Below are 17356 nucleotides of genomic sequence, written 5' to 3'. Positions count from 1 at the left end.
CTTGAGGTTTCTTACTTTTAACACCTGGCTTTACTAAGCTGATTCTGTTTCATTTTTACAATTTTCTGGGAAAAGATGTAGGGGTTTTTGGGGTAACGTTAGGATTAAACTTGGACTGTGCAGTGTGAGAATTGCATTTGAGTGCAGATATATGGACACCAGTGTGCTTACTGCTTGTAATTGCTGTTTTAGATTTAAGATGGAACACACTTGTGGTCTGGATATCATTTAGGCAGAAATACAATTAATTATGAACCTTTGTTTAAGACCTGTCTGTAGAAAGCCAAATGCAAACATTTAGTCAGTACTTACTTTCTAAAATTTTGTTTTAAAGAATTATGTTCTATGTTTATATAGGGTTTAGCTATACAGTGCAGGCAATTTTTTATATTTTTTTAAAGTTGTGCATTGCTGCCATAGACTTATTATTGGCATCCGATCAGTTTTGTAGTGGTCAAGTGTTAATTTCCATGCTTTATTTTCTCTTTTTTGCCAGTGAAAACACAGATTCACAATTCTGTGAATTTAGAACTTGCTGAATGTTAAATTAGGGAGAGAGGAAATGGATCAACTAATATTAATACACTGAAATTTCCACTAAGTGGAATCAGAGGCCTACAAGCCTTACCACCTGTACTCTTAAATATAAAAAGTAAAAAAAAAAAAAATAGATAAAAATGTGTAGCCCTAGAATAAATCACAAGATTCTCTGAATAAAACCTACATAATAGGAGAATAAAAATATAATTATGACTATGGCCAACAAGAACTGTTCTTTCAAATGTTCCATACAAGAGGATTGTAGTATCATTTAGAGATCACTATACATGGGCTTTATATAGAGAAACAACCAGTCAGACAAAGGGGTTGATTTACTGAAACTGTAGAGTGCAAAATCTGGTGCAGCTGTGCATGGTAGCCAATCCGCTACTAAATTCAGCTTGTTCATTAAAGCTTTGACAAAAAAAAAAAACTGGAAGCTGATTGTTTTCTATGCAGAGCTACACCAGATTTTGCATTCGTCAGTTATTGTAAATCAACCCCATAGAGTTACAAAAATGTACAAAGTGCAGTGACTGATATAAATTAGTTTAGTATTAGTCCTGAGTATCCAAGTGGTGCCTCAAAGTAAACAGCATACCATCACATGATCTTCCATCAGGAGTTGTAGTAAATCCTTGTTCACATATGCAGTGGAATGAGCCAGCAGTATTGAGACATTCTCCATTTGGAGAACAGAGCTCTGGATTTTCACACTCAATAATATCTGAAACAATAAATCAAAGAGATTATCAACACCAAATGTTCAAACATATAATCAGGGTTCCAAAGTTGGAAACACCTATGTGTTATGTGCAAATGTGTTATGTGCAAACACCTTCAAATGTCTTTTGCATTTAGATTGTTACTGCTTTTACCGTAGGGAGAAGAAATTGTTTTTTTTATATAAGTCGACCTCTCTGCAATAGATAGATATATATATATATATAGTTAGATAGGGCACTCTTGTGTTGGCCACATGTCTGAAGGCCTAGGCACATATTTATGAGACTGAGATACTGAAGGTGCAGAACAGATCAAGAGGATCAAGGTTTCAGATGGCCAGCACAGAAAGGGGTAGAATGTTTAATCCCAGAAAGGATTATCGGGCCTTTCAATTACTCTGTTTTGATCTACGCCAGAAACTTTGTTAACTTAAGTTTTGTTTTTGATATTTTAATTTATGTCTACTTTAGCATTTTTTAAATGCCCGCTGTACACCTGCAAAAAATAACTTTGGCCTACTAATTAAGTAAACTGACGCTCTTAAGTAAGCTTACTCTGTTGCGACCGACATTACCACTCAGACGGAGTGGAAACCCTGGAGGAGTATCTACAGCCCATTAAACGAGAACAGACACATTTCCAAAACCATACAGTCACACATGCCACTGCATTCCACAATACTCATTGACATTTAGAATATGTGAACAACAGAAGGTGGAACGATATACGTGTCTGTGGACTACTAGAGGTGACCAAGGACAAATATTTGCTGCTCATGCTAATAAAACAGGCATGTAATATGAAATCCATGAAATTTAACAGTGCACTTACACAGCTTCTTCAATCTCCTCTAACAACGGCATTCAGTTTTGGTGAGATTCTCCCTTTAGCCCTACAGCCAGAGCTGGTAATTACACCCCCTTGTGCTTCCTAGAGGACCAATTTACATTCTACAAAGATTTAATATACCAACCCTGCTATTCCCATGTCTGGTACCCCCTCTCTACAGCTCCTCCTCAACAAGACTTGTGAATCTCGGTATCTACCAGAAAACACCACTTGTAGTTCACTCCATTCCACACACTCTGACCACCAGGCTCACCTATTATGGCCAAACAAGGCAGATTGTCGTTCTGTCAGAAGGGAAGGCACAGATCCTGTGTTTCTGCCAAGCAGGAACACAGATTTTTGCCTTCCCATATTCAAAACACCACAACCTAGGAACATAGTTAACTCTTTGATCACCCCTGATGTTAACCCCTTCCCTGCCATTAGTACAGTGAATATTTTTTTTAGCACTTATCGCTGTATTAGTGTCACAGGCCCCTAAAAAGTGCAAAACTGTCAGTTAGGTGTTCGATTTGTCCCCTGCAATCTCGCAGCCCCGCTATAAGTCACTGACCATCAGCATTACTACAAAAAATAATAATATATATATATATATATATATATATACATATATAGCTATATACATATGTATATATATATATATATATATATATATATATATATATATATATATATATATATACATATATATATATATATATATATATATATATATATATATACACACACATATATATATATATATATATATACCATGATTTGTAGACACTAAAACTTTTGCGCAAACCAATCGATATACACTTATTGAGATTTTGGATATGTATTATAGCAGGAAGTAAAAAATATTGCTGTTTTTTTCAAAAAATGACAAAAATTTTATTTGGGTACAGTGGGTATTGCAAAAAATCTCCTGGTCAGGAAGGGGGTAAAATCTTCCAGAGCTCAAGTGGTTAAGGTAAAAAAAAACTTCTACCTTTACAACCACTTTTTAAGTTATTATGGCATGTCTGTTTATTAATCACTAGATTCTAAAATAAGCTAGACAGGCCTGTTGAGCATTGCAACAAGTCAATCCTCATGCCTGCTTAGCATGAGCTCGGGTTTGGTCCAAACTTGGGCGCGGACCAAGCCTGGCAGGAAGCTGTCACTCCCATCTACTGCTGCCTAATCAACTGTGGCCAGGGCATTCCCTGCCCCACAGCAACATTGACCATTCAACCTATTACATGGTTGAACCTTCCACCAATTACTCTAATCATTCTGCTCACACCTATGCACCTCAAATGTTGTGAATGGCAACTCAATGACTGCCTTCTTAGACAGAAACACACTAAATTTACTCTCAATTTGCACTTATGAAAATATTTTACAAAAAAAAAAGTCGTTGAGCCAGATATCCACCTTCTGAGAAGCATGCAAAGCATTCATGTGACAACATTGTATTTCTTTAGCTTCTCAAAAAATGCAGCCATTTCCTTAAGACAGGACTGGAGTCTAAACTTAGAACACTTGAAAATAATTCGTATCAAGGCCCTCCTTTTCTGCTTTGAATATACAACACCAACTAAAAGTCTTGGTGCTGGCAAGAGCTGAAAAGGCCATTCTAAGACTTAGTCACCCTTATTGTGATAAAAGAAAAAAAATGCATCATCTCTTACTGCACTGCATTCCATATATAACTCAAAGGGACCACTAGAGTATGCCCCATAAAACATTGCAGATGCTTTGAAACACTTTTATAATTGTCTATAAAAATTGTGTACAATGTCCAAGCCCAAGAGCTGCACACTCAGACTAAATAACAATATACCTATCCAAGCTCAATATCACCAAACTCTCCCAATGATGTCACCTTCCTAACCAAATCCATCAAGACTGGGTAAATAACCAAAATGGTACAATTACTGCCAAACAACAAAGCCCTTGGCCCAGATGGACTCCCATTCTTCTACTACAAGACCTTTCTCCCCATGATCCAACCTTATTACTATCCCTCTTCAATATCTTCTTAAAAGACAACCCTATAATTCTTCATTCACACATCATTCATTATACCTAAAGTGGAGAAGGGCCCCTTATATTGCTTCAGCTATCTCCTCATTGCCCTACTAAATTTGAACCTAAAGATTTTTACCCAAATCCTTACAAAACAGACTCACTTACTCTGTTGCCTTCTCTTTTTTTCAGACCAGGTGGGTTTTATTCCCTTTAGACAACACTAGACATACCTTTGACCTAATGAAGGTGGTCAATAAAACTAACTCAGAACCTTCCCTTCCATGTCTAGATGCTGAAAAAGCCTTTAATAGGCTTAGCTGTCTTACAACACTCATCTACACTGGAATATCTGGCAATTTTCTTACAGATATTGAGGCTCTTAATTCATCCCCCTGCTGCAGTAAAGACCCCGCACTCCACCACCTTACCATTTCAACTATACAATGACACACCATGGTTTCCCTCTTCACTCCTTAGCTTTGCTTTCTATATTGAACCCCTAGCTTCCCCCATTAGAAATAAAAAGTAAACAGGTAAAAGATAAACCCTTTGGTATTTTACTGAATCTGACCAAACTGCTAACAACCCCCCTTAACCTATCGTTTCATTATCAAGCTACAAAGTTAACACCTCTAAGCCCTTGTACACACGGTCGGACATTCGGACGGAAAATGTCCGATCGGACTGTGTTGTCGGAATGTCCGATGGACAAAGTTTTAGCTGGGCTATAAAACTTTCCGACATGATCTGATCGGACTTTGTCCGATTGTGTGTAGAGAATTCCGATCGGACAAAGTGCCACACATGCTCAGATCAAATTCCTAGACCAAAGCTATTGGCTACTAGCCTTAACGTAGTCCTGTCATAACTAAATAACGTCATCACGTTCTGAACGATTGGATTTTCCGACAACTTTGTCCGACCATGTGTATGCAACACCAGTTTCGGACAAAATCCGTCTGACAAAATATGACAGATTTTGTTGTCGGAATGTCCGACTGTGTGTACAAGGGCTTAGACAGAATCCCACTCAATTAATATGGCCAAATCTATGATTCTTCAGTTAAAACCCTGTTATCCCTACATGTAAAAATGTGCTTCTCTTAATTATTTGGGGGTTTACATAACATCGATATTCCGCAGTTTGTATGAGCACAACTTCCCATTTTTAGAGAGATAACTGCTGAACTGGCCGAGATTCAAACCTCGTATTGCCTTCCTAACACACATTCTATGATTCAGCACTGGAGTGAGCATTCCCTAATAAAACAACGACACCTGGTAGATGGAGTGAACAGGAGACTGCTTTCTTTTTTTTGAAATTCAGGATAAATACTCTGGGGAAGCATAGTGGCTTAGATTTTAGTATTTCTGTCTGACAGCACTGATAACGCATTATTTTTTACTTTTTGTTATAATAAATATCCCCCAAAAATATATAAAAAAACATTTTTTTCCCTCAGTTTAGGCCGATAAGTATTCTTCTACATATTTTTGGTAAAAAAAAATCGCAATAAGCGATTATTGATTGGTTTGCGCAAAAGTTATAGCGTTTACAAAATAGGGATAGTTTTATAGCATTTTTATTAATAATTTTTTATTATTTTTTTTTACTAGTAATGGCGGCGATCAGCGATTTTGTATTGTGACTACGACATTGTGGGGGACCCATCGGACATTTTTGACACATTTTTGGGACCATTGTCATTTATACAGTAATCACTGCTATATAAATGCAGCGATTCCTGTGTAAATGACACTGGCAGTGAAGGGGTTAACCAGTGGGTGGCAGTGTAGGGGTTAAGTGTTCCTAGGGGTGTGTTACTAACTGTGGGGGGGGCGGGCTTTCATTTAGTGAACACTGATCTCTGCTCCAATCACATGGAGCAGAGATCAGCGTCACTAGTTGCTAGGCAGAATGGACAAATGTTGTTTACAATGGCACTTCTCCATTCGGCCGCTCCGTGAGACGATCGCGGGGATGCCCGCGGCGATCGAGTCCACGGGTCCCGCTACCGGACTCACGGGGGTCCCGACCAGCGCGGGAGCGCGCCGGCGGTGGCGCGCTCCCGATGGCAGGGCGGCAAATTTAAAGGGACGTACATGTACGCCCATTTGCCTGCCCGTGCCATTCTGTCGACGTACATCGTCGTGCGCTGGTCGGCAAGTGGTTAATATAAAATCCTAATGTGTAGTACTAGGTAGACATGCTATCCAAAACACATCCAGCTGCTGAACACTGCTCCCTCCTTCCTGTTCTTAACCCTTCCTCTTCTCCCCCAACCATGCCTTCTACAACACTACTCACCTCTGATTCCTTCCACATTGTCTGGAATTCAGCAGACATAACAAAATAATTTATATACAGGAGAAAGAAAAAAAATGGGAAGGAGACTCAATGTCCATATGGATTTACTGGTACCACGCCCCCTCATAAAAGACACTAAAAGATAATAGAGACCCTACTATTTTATTGCAAGCTAAGAAGGCATGCATGCAGATCTTTAAAGGTAACACACCCAATTTAGTATAAAAAATATAATTTTTATTGTACAAAAAACTTAAAACTAAAAACTCTTATAAGTTTTTTTTTGTACAAAAAAAAAGCTTTTTATATATTATATTGGGTGTGGTACCTTTAAAGACCTATTAGCTTGCAATGATAGGATTCATTTATATGCATGCCTTCTTTGGGTAAACACTCACAATTTAGATCCACAGAAGGCCTCTTCCTCTCGCAACATAACCTACCTTTGGCTACATAGTGTCCTGCTTCATAAGGACCTTTACAGTATTGTTTCCTAGAAAGTTCAACTTCTCCACCATGAGCAAGCTGATTTTACTGTTTTCTGAACCTTCACCTCCTTACCTTCTCTCATCTTAAGCTGACATAGGGAACACTATTCCACTATTGTTCACTATTTACATCATGTCTCCTGTAATGTTGATTTATTCCTATCTATTTCTAAAATAAAATGTTATAATTGAAAAATTAAGAACCCTAATGTTTAAGTTCGTTTTTTTTTATGCAAGAAGGTTTATATATTTAGCATCGCATAATTGTAGTTATACGCACTTCTCTCTGGTTTTCTTGATATTGTATGAAATGCATGGCGCTGCTCTGCATATCCTGAACTTAAGTCTGTTCACCACAAGGTGGAGTATATTACCAACTATATTTCATAAGAATACATTAAAGGTAGAACATTTATAATGTACACATAAAAACAATTTAAAGAGTGCCTCCATCCAAATGTATTGCGGTTTTGGACAAAGTGGGGAAGTGTTAGTCTTTGCCAGTTTTTTTTTGTCATCAATTACATTTCCTTCGCTATCTGTCCTAATAACAATATTTAGACTAGGATAGGAAGGGAGGGAAACTCTTAAAAAGGAACAGAGCACAATATAAATCAGGTAGTTATTTAAGATGTCCTCTACTAAAAATTATGTTTGTATTGTTATCTGTGTCACTTTTAGATATTAACCCTAACCCTAACTTCCTGTCCCAATGTAAATTTTATAAGCAGTAGGATATAAAAATATATCACTCCAATCAGGCCACAGAAAGTAAAAAAAAACTGACAGAGGCTCTAACCCTTGTAAATAAGCAGTCTGTGCACCACTATTATATATACCATTTAGCAACCAACAAAGGTTTTTTTAGGGTGCTTAAACCAATTTCTTAGTACAATAATTTTAAATATATTGAGTAAGCACACTAAATTGTAAAAATGTTTCAGCAATAAAGTTATATTAGGCATATACATACAATTTTATAGGTACACATCATACATCAAGCATGATAGAGCATAGGTATTCGCTCCACTGTTAAATCCAACTAAAAAAAAATGCATGCATATATACAGGTACAGTGAGCCCCACTTAAATCACATAGCAGCGGATGTTCAGAAATACATGTGCAGCCAGGTGTTGGGCTACAACAACATGGAGAAGGAGACCTAGCTCTCTATTCACCTCTCTCCTGCTACTGTGATATTAATGTTATGCTGCACCATCCTCCTCTAGCCAGCAGGGGGTGAGCTAAAGCCAAGTAAGCCCATAGATTTCTCTGCAGACCGCTGAGAATGTCTACACTATAATAGTTACACTACAGACCCCAATTTGCACTGGGCAGTAGGAGTGAAGAGCTGATTTTTTTATTAAACTGCCTGGGAAAGTTCTTCCTCTTAGCACCGAGGGAGTTAGAGGGAGAACACCTCTGTCTGGATATTCGCTAGCCAGCTGGAGACCATAACAGTAGAGATCCGAGCCGGAGACTGGGAGTGAGGGCACCAAGGGGCAAGGCAGTGCCGCCCACATCACAGCACCTGAACCACTGCAGTAAAGAGACTGGAGCGTCCACTCACCCTCTACTTCCCACTGCTGATCACTGGAGGTTTTTTTGGGGAGAGACGGAGGAGGCCCCCTTCTACAGTAAGTGGTCACATGCATCCCAGGGACTGGTGAGAGGGCTATTTACCCATTGCTGATACAGCAAGCAGGGACTGAGCCACTGAGAGCAGGACACCAAGTGTACCCAATCCATACTGCACCTATAATGTACTCTACCATTCTTATTCCAAATCTTGATGCACCTATATCAACCCTATACCAAATTATACCATACTTGTACCTTTTTTTTAACATCTGAACCACATCTACCTTGCACCTGTGTAGAGACTATACCAAACCTACACTGTACCTATGTGTGCAGGTTAACTGGGACATTCGTTAAGTGCAAAGACCCTCTTAAAGGGCCCCAATGATAGTCAGAAGAACATCCCAAAGCACTGCCCCTACCATAATTATTAAGCAAGCTCCCTTTGTTCCTCTGCCCCCTACCCTAACAAGGGGTCCATGAAGTCAGGGCCCAATGTGCTTGGTAGAAAAGACATTAGAAAAGATTTCTGTTTATTATGAAAAGGGAAATTCTGCCTGAAAAGGTGAACTTAGCCTTTAACAACCCTTACCTTGACACCGCCTTCCATCAACGAGCAGGAAGCCTGGTGGACAAATGCATTCATAAGAACCGATTGTATTAGAGCAGCTTCCTCCTCCCTGGCAAGCTTCATCCATCTCTTGGCATTCATCAATGTCTGCAATCAAAGTTTTGGCAAACAAAGCAATTATTCCATGATTGGATGGCCCATTATTTTTAAACCATATTACTCTCCAGCTTGACAGAACATAGTTGCTTTATTGTATCCCAAGGAACAGACTTTAAAATAGCAATTTTAACAAATGATGCCTAGTGTGGGCATATTTCTAACAATCGTCTTACTATGATGCACAAGCTTTAATTTGGGACAGACAGAATTCCTGCCTTCAAAAATGTGAACAGCCATTGGCAGGAGCTTAAAATGCATGTAATGTTAGTATAAACAAAATACGGCAGATTTACATTATTTGGACTGGTAATATAGGTTGCAAAAGGCTACAATATGTTTTACTTTTCAGAATGTCATAGAATACAACACAGCTTTGTGTTATTCATAATTCTATTATTACAAGAAATACTATCTGCACAAACTCAGAAAAGTTAAACTTTTAATAAGAGGCCTTTTCAAATTCAATTGGCTTCATAAAGTAGCACAATAGCTAAGCAATTAGCATTTCTGCATTGCAGTGATGGGTTGTCTATGTGGCTTTTTCCAAGTGCTATTTGCTTTCCTCCCAGAAGCATGCAAGTAGATTTACCCACCCATACTGGCGAATTGTGCTATATGGAAGGGTTAGGGAAAATGCAGGTAAATTCCTTTGGTGCAGGAACTGTTGTAAATGGTTAAAGTAGAACAACAGGCATTTTGCATAGAGTTAGGGAGAGTTATATCCCCCATCAGTTTTGCCATCTGCGTCCCATTCGGGAGATTTCTCTTCATTTCCTACCCCATAGCCAAACCAGGCTTAAAAAATTTAAAAAGCAAATTAAAATCCCTGCAAATTAAGGGAATATCCTGGGTCCCTCCAAGTCAACAGAACTAGTGTTCCCATTGGAAGATTTCCCCCCCTATTATTGTTTTGAGGACAACCCAAAATTTGGGATTTATTTATTCTTTCACATTCAATGGTAACGGTAAATGGGACAAATAGAGAGGGTGAATATTCCTAGCAGGGGCAGAGGTAGCAATAAAAACCTGCCAGGTATTCTAAGCCATCTCCACTCTGTCCAAAACAAAAAAATAAAAAAATAAAAATAAAGTTATACTTTAAACTTTTTATATTAAATTCTCTGAAACAGTACATGCCAATAACTACATTATTGAATACATGAGAAGTAATATTACATTATACAAGCTTTAGGACTTTTTTAATATGGAATTATAAGTCTACTACTTTAACACTGGACTCCAGTGCATTTACATGTGTTTATCACACAAAGCTGAAAACACACGGCAAGCCATGTAAATGCTATGGTATGTAATTGGTATGCCAATTTAAATGCTAGCATTTGTAGGTGTAGAATTGGAAAATTGACCCCTGTGAATGGTTAAGGTAGATAAAGTAGCTAAGCAAAAGGTGATTTCTGATTAAGTATACCTAAAGACTCTTGAATGACAGCATAAACAAGTACCCAATGTCATATGCACAAACCTCCTAAAATAGGCAAAAACATCCTTTCTTTTCCCTGATGTCAAATCTTTCTTAATTTGTGTCTCACATGCTCACCCTCCCAGACACACCAGCTTACAGTAGGACGGTTTCCGTAACAGAGGCAGTGCTGTAATTCAAGAAGCAGTGAGAAGGACTAGGTGTGGCCAGCTGCTGATTGACAAGCTACAGGCTTCTGAACCAGCAATGACAAGATGATGGGACCATCGCCACTGCAACACTTTTCATCCCAGTATAGTGCAGGCAGGCATTGGTCTACATGAAAATGGAAACTTTGCTGTAAATTCAGGAGTAGTGCAATAGGTTGGGTTCACATCTCTATGCATTTTCCCTTGCTTTTGTTGTTTATGTTCTTTAACACACATTCCTGATGCATTTTACATGCATTTTTTCATGTTTTTTTATGCTCTTCCACAGACTTCAAAGGGCTATAAAAACACAGGTAAATGCATATAATATCAGACATGCCTCATTTGTTACAACATAGCACAGAGATGTGAATGGCCTTAATGCAATCAAAGTATTTTGTGACTAATGCATTTTTACCTGTGCACAATGCACAGGTGTAAAGAGAACTGGCGGGTTCAATAGGTATTTGTGGGACTTTTCAGGAGAAAACTGTAAGTGAAGATGTTCTTTCAATTAAGCCCCCGTACACACGGTCGGACATTCCAACCAAAAAATACGTCTGATTTTTTTCCGACGGATTTTGAACGAAACTGGTGTTGCATACACACAGTCGGACAAAGTTGTCGGAAAATCTGATCGCTCGGAACGTGATGACGTTAGTTCGCTACGACGGGACCACGTTTGGGCTAGTTGCCAAAAGCTTTGGTCTCGTAATTTGATCTGAGCATGCGTGGCACTTGTCCGATCGGAATTCTCTACAAACGATCGGAAGTCCAATCGGATTTTGTTGTCCGAAAATTTTACATCCAGCTCTCAAACTTTGTTGGTCGGACATTCCGACGGAAAAAGTCAGATGGAGCCCACACCCGGTCGGATTATCCAACAACAACAACAACACGGTCCGATCGGACATTTTCAGTCGGAATGTCTGACAGTGAGTACGGGGCTAAGAGCTGAAGCACATATATTTTGGTAATATATAAACGGTGTGTTGCAGTTTTTCAGTACTATCATCATGTAAAGCAGAGCCATAGCCTTTAATTAAAAAATATAACTGACTAACTTTTTGATGAACACCTGTTTATGTTCAAGCATAAATCTAAGACATTACAGAGATTGTCCAACAACAAACACCTACTACTTGGTATTAGTACCCAAAATGGTTTCCGGGGGGCCCTTTGATCTAGCGATGTGATTCCGCTCTGAGACCGCTCTTCACTCCCATCTGTTGGTGGTATAATGGTTAAGGCAATGGACTGCTAATCCATTGTGCTCTGCATGCGTGGGCCTGTGCATTTTCCTCTATAATGACAGGACCCTGCTGCAGCCCATCCAATAGGAAGTGTCCATATCAGACAGGCACTGACACTGAGGACACATGGTAGAGGCTACAGGTAAGTGAAAAGGACTTTTAAATAAGGTTCTTTTTTTATATAGTGATTAATTACGGGCTGGTGTGGGGGGAACAGGACTTTAAATGCACACATATACTACGACTGGTAAGATGCAGCAGTTTAGCCCAGCCACAGTGCTGTGCTATTAACACACATAGAGATGTTAGATAGGACCATGCACCAGAGGAACTATGGATGATAAATTCTGATTAACAATATCATTTAACAGTATCTTCTTTATATTTACTGGTATTATGCAGTAAGGTTTAAAAGCATCCCTTATGACCTCCAAATGGAGGTACTATTGCAGGACCATTCAGTTTAGTATCCATCAAGCGTGAAATTTTGAAAGCTTTAGATGGGACATTTGTTTTTTTGTGCCAAAAAGATAATCCTATCAAGTGTTAAAATTCATTTCATTTCTTGTATTTTTTTCATTTTTATTGCGCAACCTTCTGTCCATGATTTCTTTTAGCCGCCATTAGAAGACTGTGACAAGATAGCAGACCTCACACTAGATTTAATTCATTAATCGGCATTCCAATGAATTCCCCATACCACTAAACAGCCCGCCCTAAAGCTTTTATATCCAGCCATAAAAAGTTTGTTTAACAAAAATATTTGTTTTACATAATTAATCTGTCATTTTTTACATTTCAAGTGGAAAACACATGGGAAACAAATGGAATATCACCATCTATGCCCCACAAGCAGATGTTTATAATACATGTTCTGTCTGTTTTCATTAGGCATCATACATATTGAAAAAAAACTCTGGGTAGTGTTAACCTAATTGCTGGAACACATTTGAGGCTTTTTGTTACTTTTGATCTATTTGTTAATGTAAACTGGCCATATGTTTTCAAGATTTTCAAAGTGCTCCAACTATAAACAATGCCTTTTCAGAAAGTAGTTTCAGAAAGTTTGATATGGATCATTTAACAACATTGGAGGAAATAATTTTTCAGAGAACCATAGCATCAAAATAAACGTATATTTATAATTTCATGCTGTGATAAAAAAATGTCAAAATAATACTGTAACCAAATTGAAACATATAAGAATTGAATGTCCATGACCAATGTTAGGCATAGGAAGCACCTGCATTGGGTCCAATCCAAGTCTGAGTTTCTGGGTGTAATATTTAAGAGTCTGTGTATATCACTATTCCGTATCATCTTCTGCAGCTGTTGGCCTCTTCTGTACTATCAGTAATATACTGTATATATATATATATATATATATATATATATATATATATATATATATATATATATATATATATATATATATATATATATATATATATATAATTTTGTGTGTGTGCGTGTGTGTGTATATTTATATATATATGGGTGGTGCTAAATACAGGGATATTCTTGAGCAAAACCTGTACCACTCTGTGTGTGATTTGAAGCTAGGAGTGAGGTTCATCTTCCAGCAGAACAATGACCCCAAACACACTGCTAAAGCAACACTTGAGTGGTTTAAGGGGAAACATGTAAATGTGTTGGAATGGCCTAGTCAAAGCCCAGACATAAATCCAATAGAAAATCTGTGGTCAAACTTAAAGATTGCTGTTCACAAGTGCAAACCATCCAACTTGAAGGAGTTGGAGCAGTTTTGCAAGGAGGAATGGGCAAAAATCCCAGTGGCAAGATGTGGCAAGCTCATAGAGACTTATCCAAAGTGACTTGGAGCTGTGATAGCCGCAAAAGGTGGCTCTACAAAGTATTGACTTTAGGGGGTGAATAGTTATGCACATTGACTTTTTCAGTTATTTTGTCCTATTTGTTGTTTGCTTCCCAATAATAAAAAAAAAAATCTTCAACGTTGTGGGCATGTTCTGTAAATGAAATGATGCAAATCCTCAAACAAACCATGTTAATTCCAGGTTGTGAGGCAACAAAACACTAACAATGCCAAGGGGGTGAATACTTTTGCAAGGCACTATATGGCAGCTCTATCTTTCCTTCTGTGACTTCAGGTTAACAGGAGAAAAAGAACCCCTCTATAATCTTAGTATATGAGCACCAGTGGAGAAGATAAGGAGTGTCTGGATTTGTGCTCCTAGGGAATAGATCAGGTAGAGAGTAGGGAAAATAACTTATATTTATATAGAACTGCAAAAGATTCTCATGCATATACTGACAACATCAACTTGGCAGGACACTGCAATGCCTTAACCCCTTTTTTTCTGTCACTTTCAGAGAGGTGGCAGCCTGAGACACTAACAGGGCTCATCTATACCACATCTTCAGTGGTTACAAGCCCACTTGAAGGATGTCGTAGCCCAGGTCACTTCCATCGATATCAGACCATACACCAGTCCAATGCTGTCACACACACATTGAATTAACAGTACTTTTGTCCTTATGTGGGCATTTCTCCACAATTTTCATTTATAAGCCTCCAATTTAAAGCATCATCACCACAGTAAGGAAGTTTGTTTTATTAAAAACACTCAAAATTAAAAGAAAAGGGACAGTGATATATTACCATTACTGTACACTATGCATTTTTAAGAATGATTAGCCTAAAATGTATGCAAGACCTTTAAAATGTTATAAAGATGGCAGGAATTGATTTCAGCATGAAGAAAAAAAATATTTTATAAAGCAAGCAAGAATTTTTAAGTAAAACTTTTTTTTAAGTAATTTAGAACTTTCTAAGCATAACACTTTCTGGAAAAAATCTGAAGACCAAGGTGAATTAGCAGGTATCAGCCTTCAAGCCCTCACCCTTGCCCCAGTAAAAGAATATGGAACTCTGTGATACTTAGTGGGCACTAACTATATCAAAGCTTAGGCTGGAGATATATTGTCCCGCTTCCAATTTTATATGTGTGTCTTATTGAGGTTTAAAAAATCAAAGGTAAAAAATAAAAATGAATAACTAGCAAACAAATATACAAATACAATTTCTTCTAGCTTTAAACAAAATGAATGTAGGCTATTTTCTGAAATGTTTTTTTCAAAAACAATGGCAATAAAAAAGAAAATGTATGAAAAGAGTGCTATAGGTGCTGGGGAAAGTATTTGAGGAGCAACTCGGATTTTTAGGGCTCTTGCACAATGCTGCCCAAAACACGCCATTTTATCAGTACTTTATATTTTATGTCTCTGAATGCAATTATTTTGTTATCTATAGGCAGATGCATAAAATTAAAATAGAAAAATCTGCATCCAAAGTCAGTAATTTACACTAGTATGCATATAAATGCGTGTAATTGCATGCACATTCATATACGTGTATGCGTGTAAGTTAAAAGGAATGGAAGTAAAAATTTATGTGCCTATATACGCACTGTAAATGAAGGCACTAAATTTCTGTATCTAATGTCATGGAAAAAGATACTACATTAAAAAGATGTGACTACATAACCCCATTCAGTAAGCAAAGTTTTAAAAACAGTGTGAGCATTTCAATAGATCTGACTGATACCAAAAAATTCATCATAGGTATATTTCCAATAAAATAAAATATCTGTTCAATTATGTGCTATTTATGTGCTGGCTGTAACCACTTGCCGACCGCCTAACTGGAAATATACGTCATGATTTTGATGTTAAATATTGGGGTCATGGCGGCCGATAGATACCCTAACCCCGGTATAATTGTTTCCCCTAGGCGGCCGGCTTTCTTATAAAAGTGAACCCAGCAGTGGTTTTGCCATGGAATCACTTTTGGAAGCGGCAGGAGAGCTGTCCACCATCCTGGGCTACCTTTATCGATCGCTGAGCCTGGGAACCATCCAGCGTTGGCAAGGTCTTTGCATAGAGATAAGCGATTGCAAGTATTCACCATTCATCTCTATGTCATTAGAGGACTGGAGTGACATGTTTTCTTTTTCTTAAAGCATAAGTGAACGCATACGTAGGTCACGCCCACATATGTAAACGGTGTTGGCACTACACATGTGTGATGTCGTCTTGAACATCTGAGCGAGAGCAATAATTCTAACACTAGACCTCCTCTGTAACTCGAAACTGTAGAAATTTTCAAAGCAGAGATTTTTAAGTACCTTAGTTTGGTACCATTCCACGAGCGCAAACAATTTTAAAGCATGACATGTTAAGTATCTAGTTACTCAGGGTAGCATCATCGATCATATTATACAAAAAATATGGACTATATATTATGTCTTTTCTTTTTCATTCATTAAAATTTATTTTTTCCCCAAAAAATTGTGTTTGAAAACCGTTGCACAAAAACCATGTGACATAAAAAATGTCAGCGACTGCCATTTTTATTCTCTTGGGTCTCTGATAAAAAAAATATATAATGTTTGGGGTTTCTAACTAATTGTCTAGCAAAATTTACTGATTTAATCTTCTGAATAACAAATGGCAGAAAAAGGTGTAAGCTTTACGCAAAAAATGAAAAAGTGAACCAAAATCCTACACCCTCCGCACCCACTCAGACCCTGTTGCACTGACCTCCTTGGGTGATTATCTGTCACTTTGTGTGCCACTGCAGCAGTGTGGCAATCTGAAAGCCTTGCTCTTCTCTGTCTTTCTTTTGGGATGGATCAGTGCAATTCTGATTAGTCATTTATTTTTTATTTATTTCAGGTACTTATGTAGCGCTGTCAAATTGCGCAGCGCTTTACATATACATTGTCATTCACATCAGTCCCTACCCTCAAGGAGCTTACGACCTAAAGTCCCTGGCACACATCCATACATATACTAGGGCCAATTTACACAGGATGCGATTAACCTACCAGCATGTAGGTTGTGTCTGTGTGGGAGGAAACCAGAGTACTCAGAGGAAACCCACGCAGGCACAGGGAAAACATGCAAACTCCAGGCAGATGGTGTCGTAGTCAGGATACAAACCAGTGGCCCTTTTTGCTGCTAGGCGAAAGTGCTATCCACTACACCACTGTGCTGCCCAGTCATAGTGGTCACGTGCCAGCAATTTAAAATTTCTCTGATTCCTCTCAGAAGCCCAGAAGGAAAGGCAAGGCAACATCTTCCCCTTCAGTTGCCACAATGCCAATGATTAAGATGATCCCTATAATTAAGCCCTGCTGTGGGTGAAATATATTGGGGCCTGGCTTTGGGTGGGAGTGAGCAGTGCACTGTGATTGCAATAAACATTGGCTG

The 17356-nt window shown here is 38.2% G+C and overlaps 1 protein-coding gene across 5 annotated transcripts in view; it reads right to left on the bottom strand.

Annotated features, from left to right (window-relative positions):
- LTBP1 (latent transforming growth factor beta binding protein 1) overlaps nucleotides 1-17356 on the bottom strand; it is a 466869-nt gene that overhangs the window by 51415 nt on the left and 398098 nt on the right. For all 5 annotated transcript variants that reach the window (XM_077486428.1, XM_077486427.1, XM_077486431.1 and 2 more), the window contains 2 exons: nucleotides 9084-9209; nucleotides 1142-1267 (listed from right to left, as the gene is read on the bottom strand). In XM_077486428.1, the coding sequence (XP_077342554.1) occupies nucleotides 1142-1267; nucleotides 9084-9209 (252 nt within the window). The remainder of the gene's footprint in view (nucleotides 1-1141; nucleotides 1268-9083; nucleotides 9210-17356) is intronic.

Source organism: Lithobates pipiens, unplaced genomic scaffold (genome assembly GCF_037356315.1).
Source record: "Lithobates pipiens isolate NorthernLeopardFrog02 unplaced genomic scaffold, aLitPip1_a1.2 Scaffold_18, whole genome shotgun sequence".
NCBI lineage: Eukaryota > Metazoa > Chordata > Amphibia > Anura > Ranidae > Lithobates > Lithobates pipiens.
Note: the sequence above shows the minus strand (reverse complement) of the source record. Positions and strands in the feature narration are given on the sequence as shown.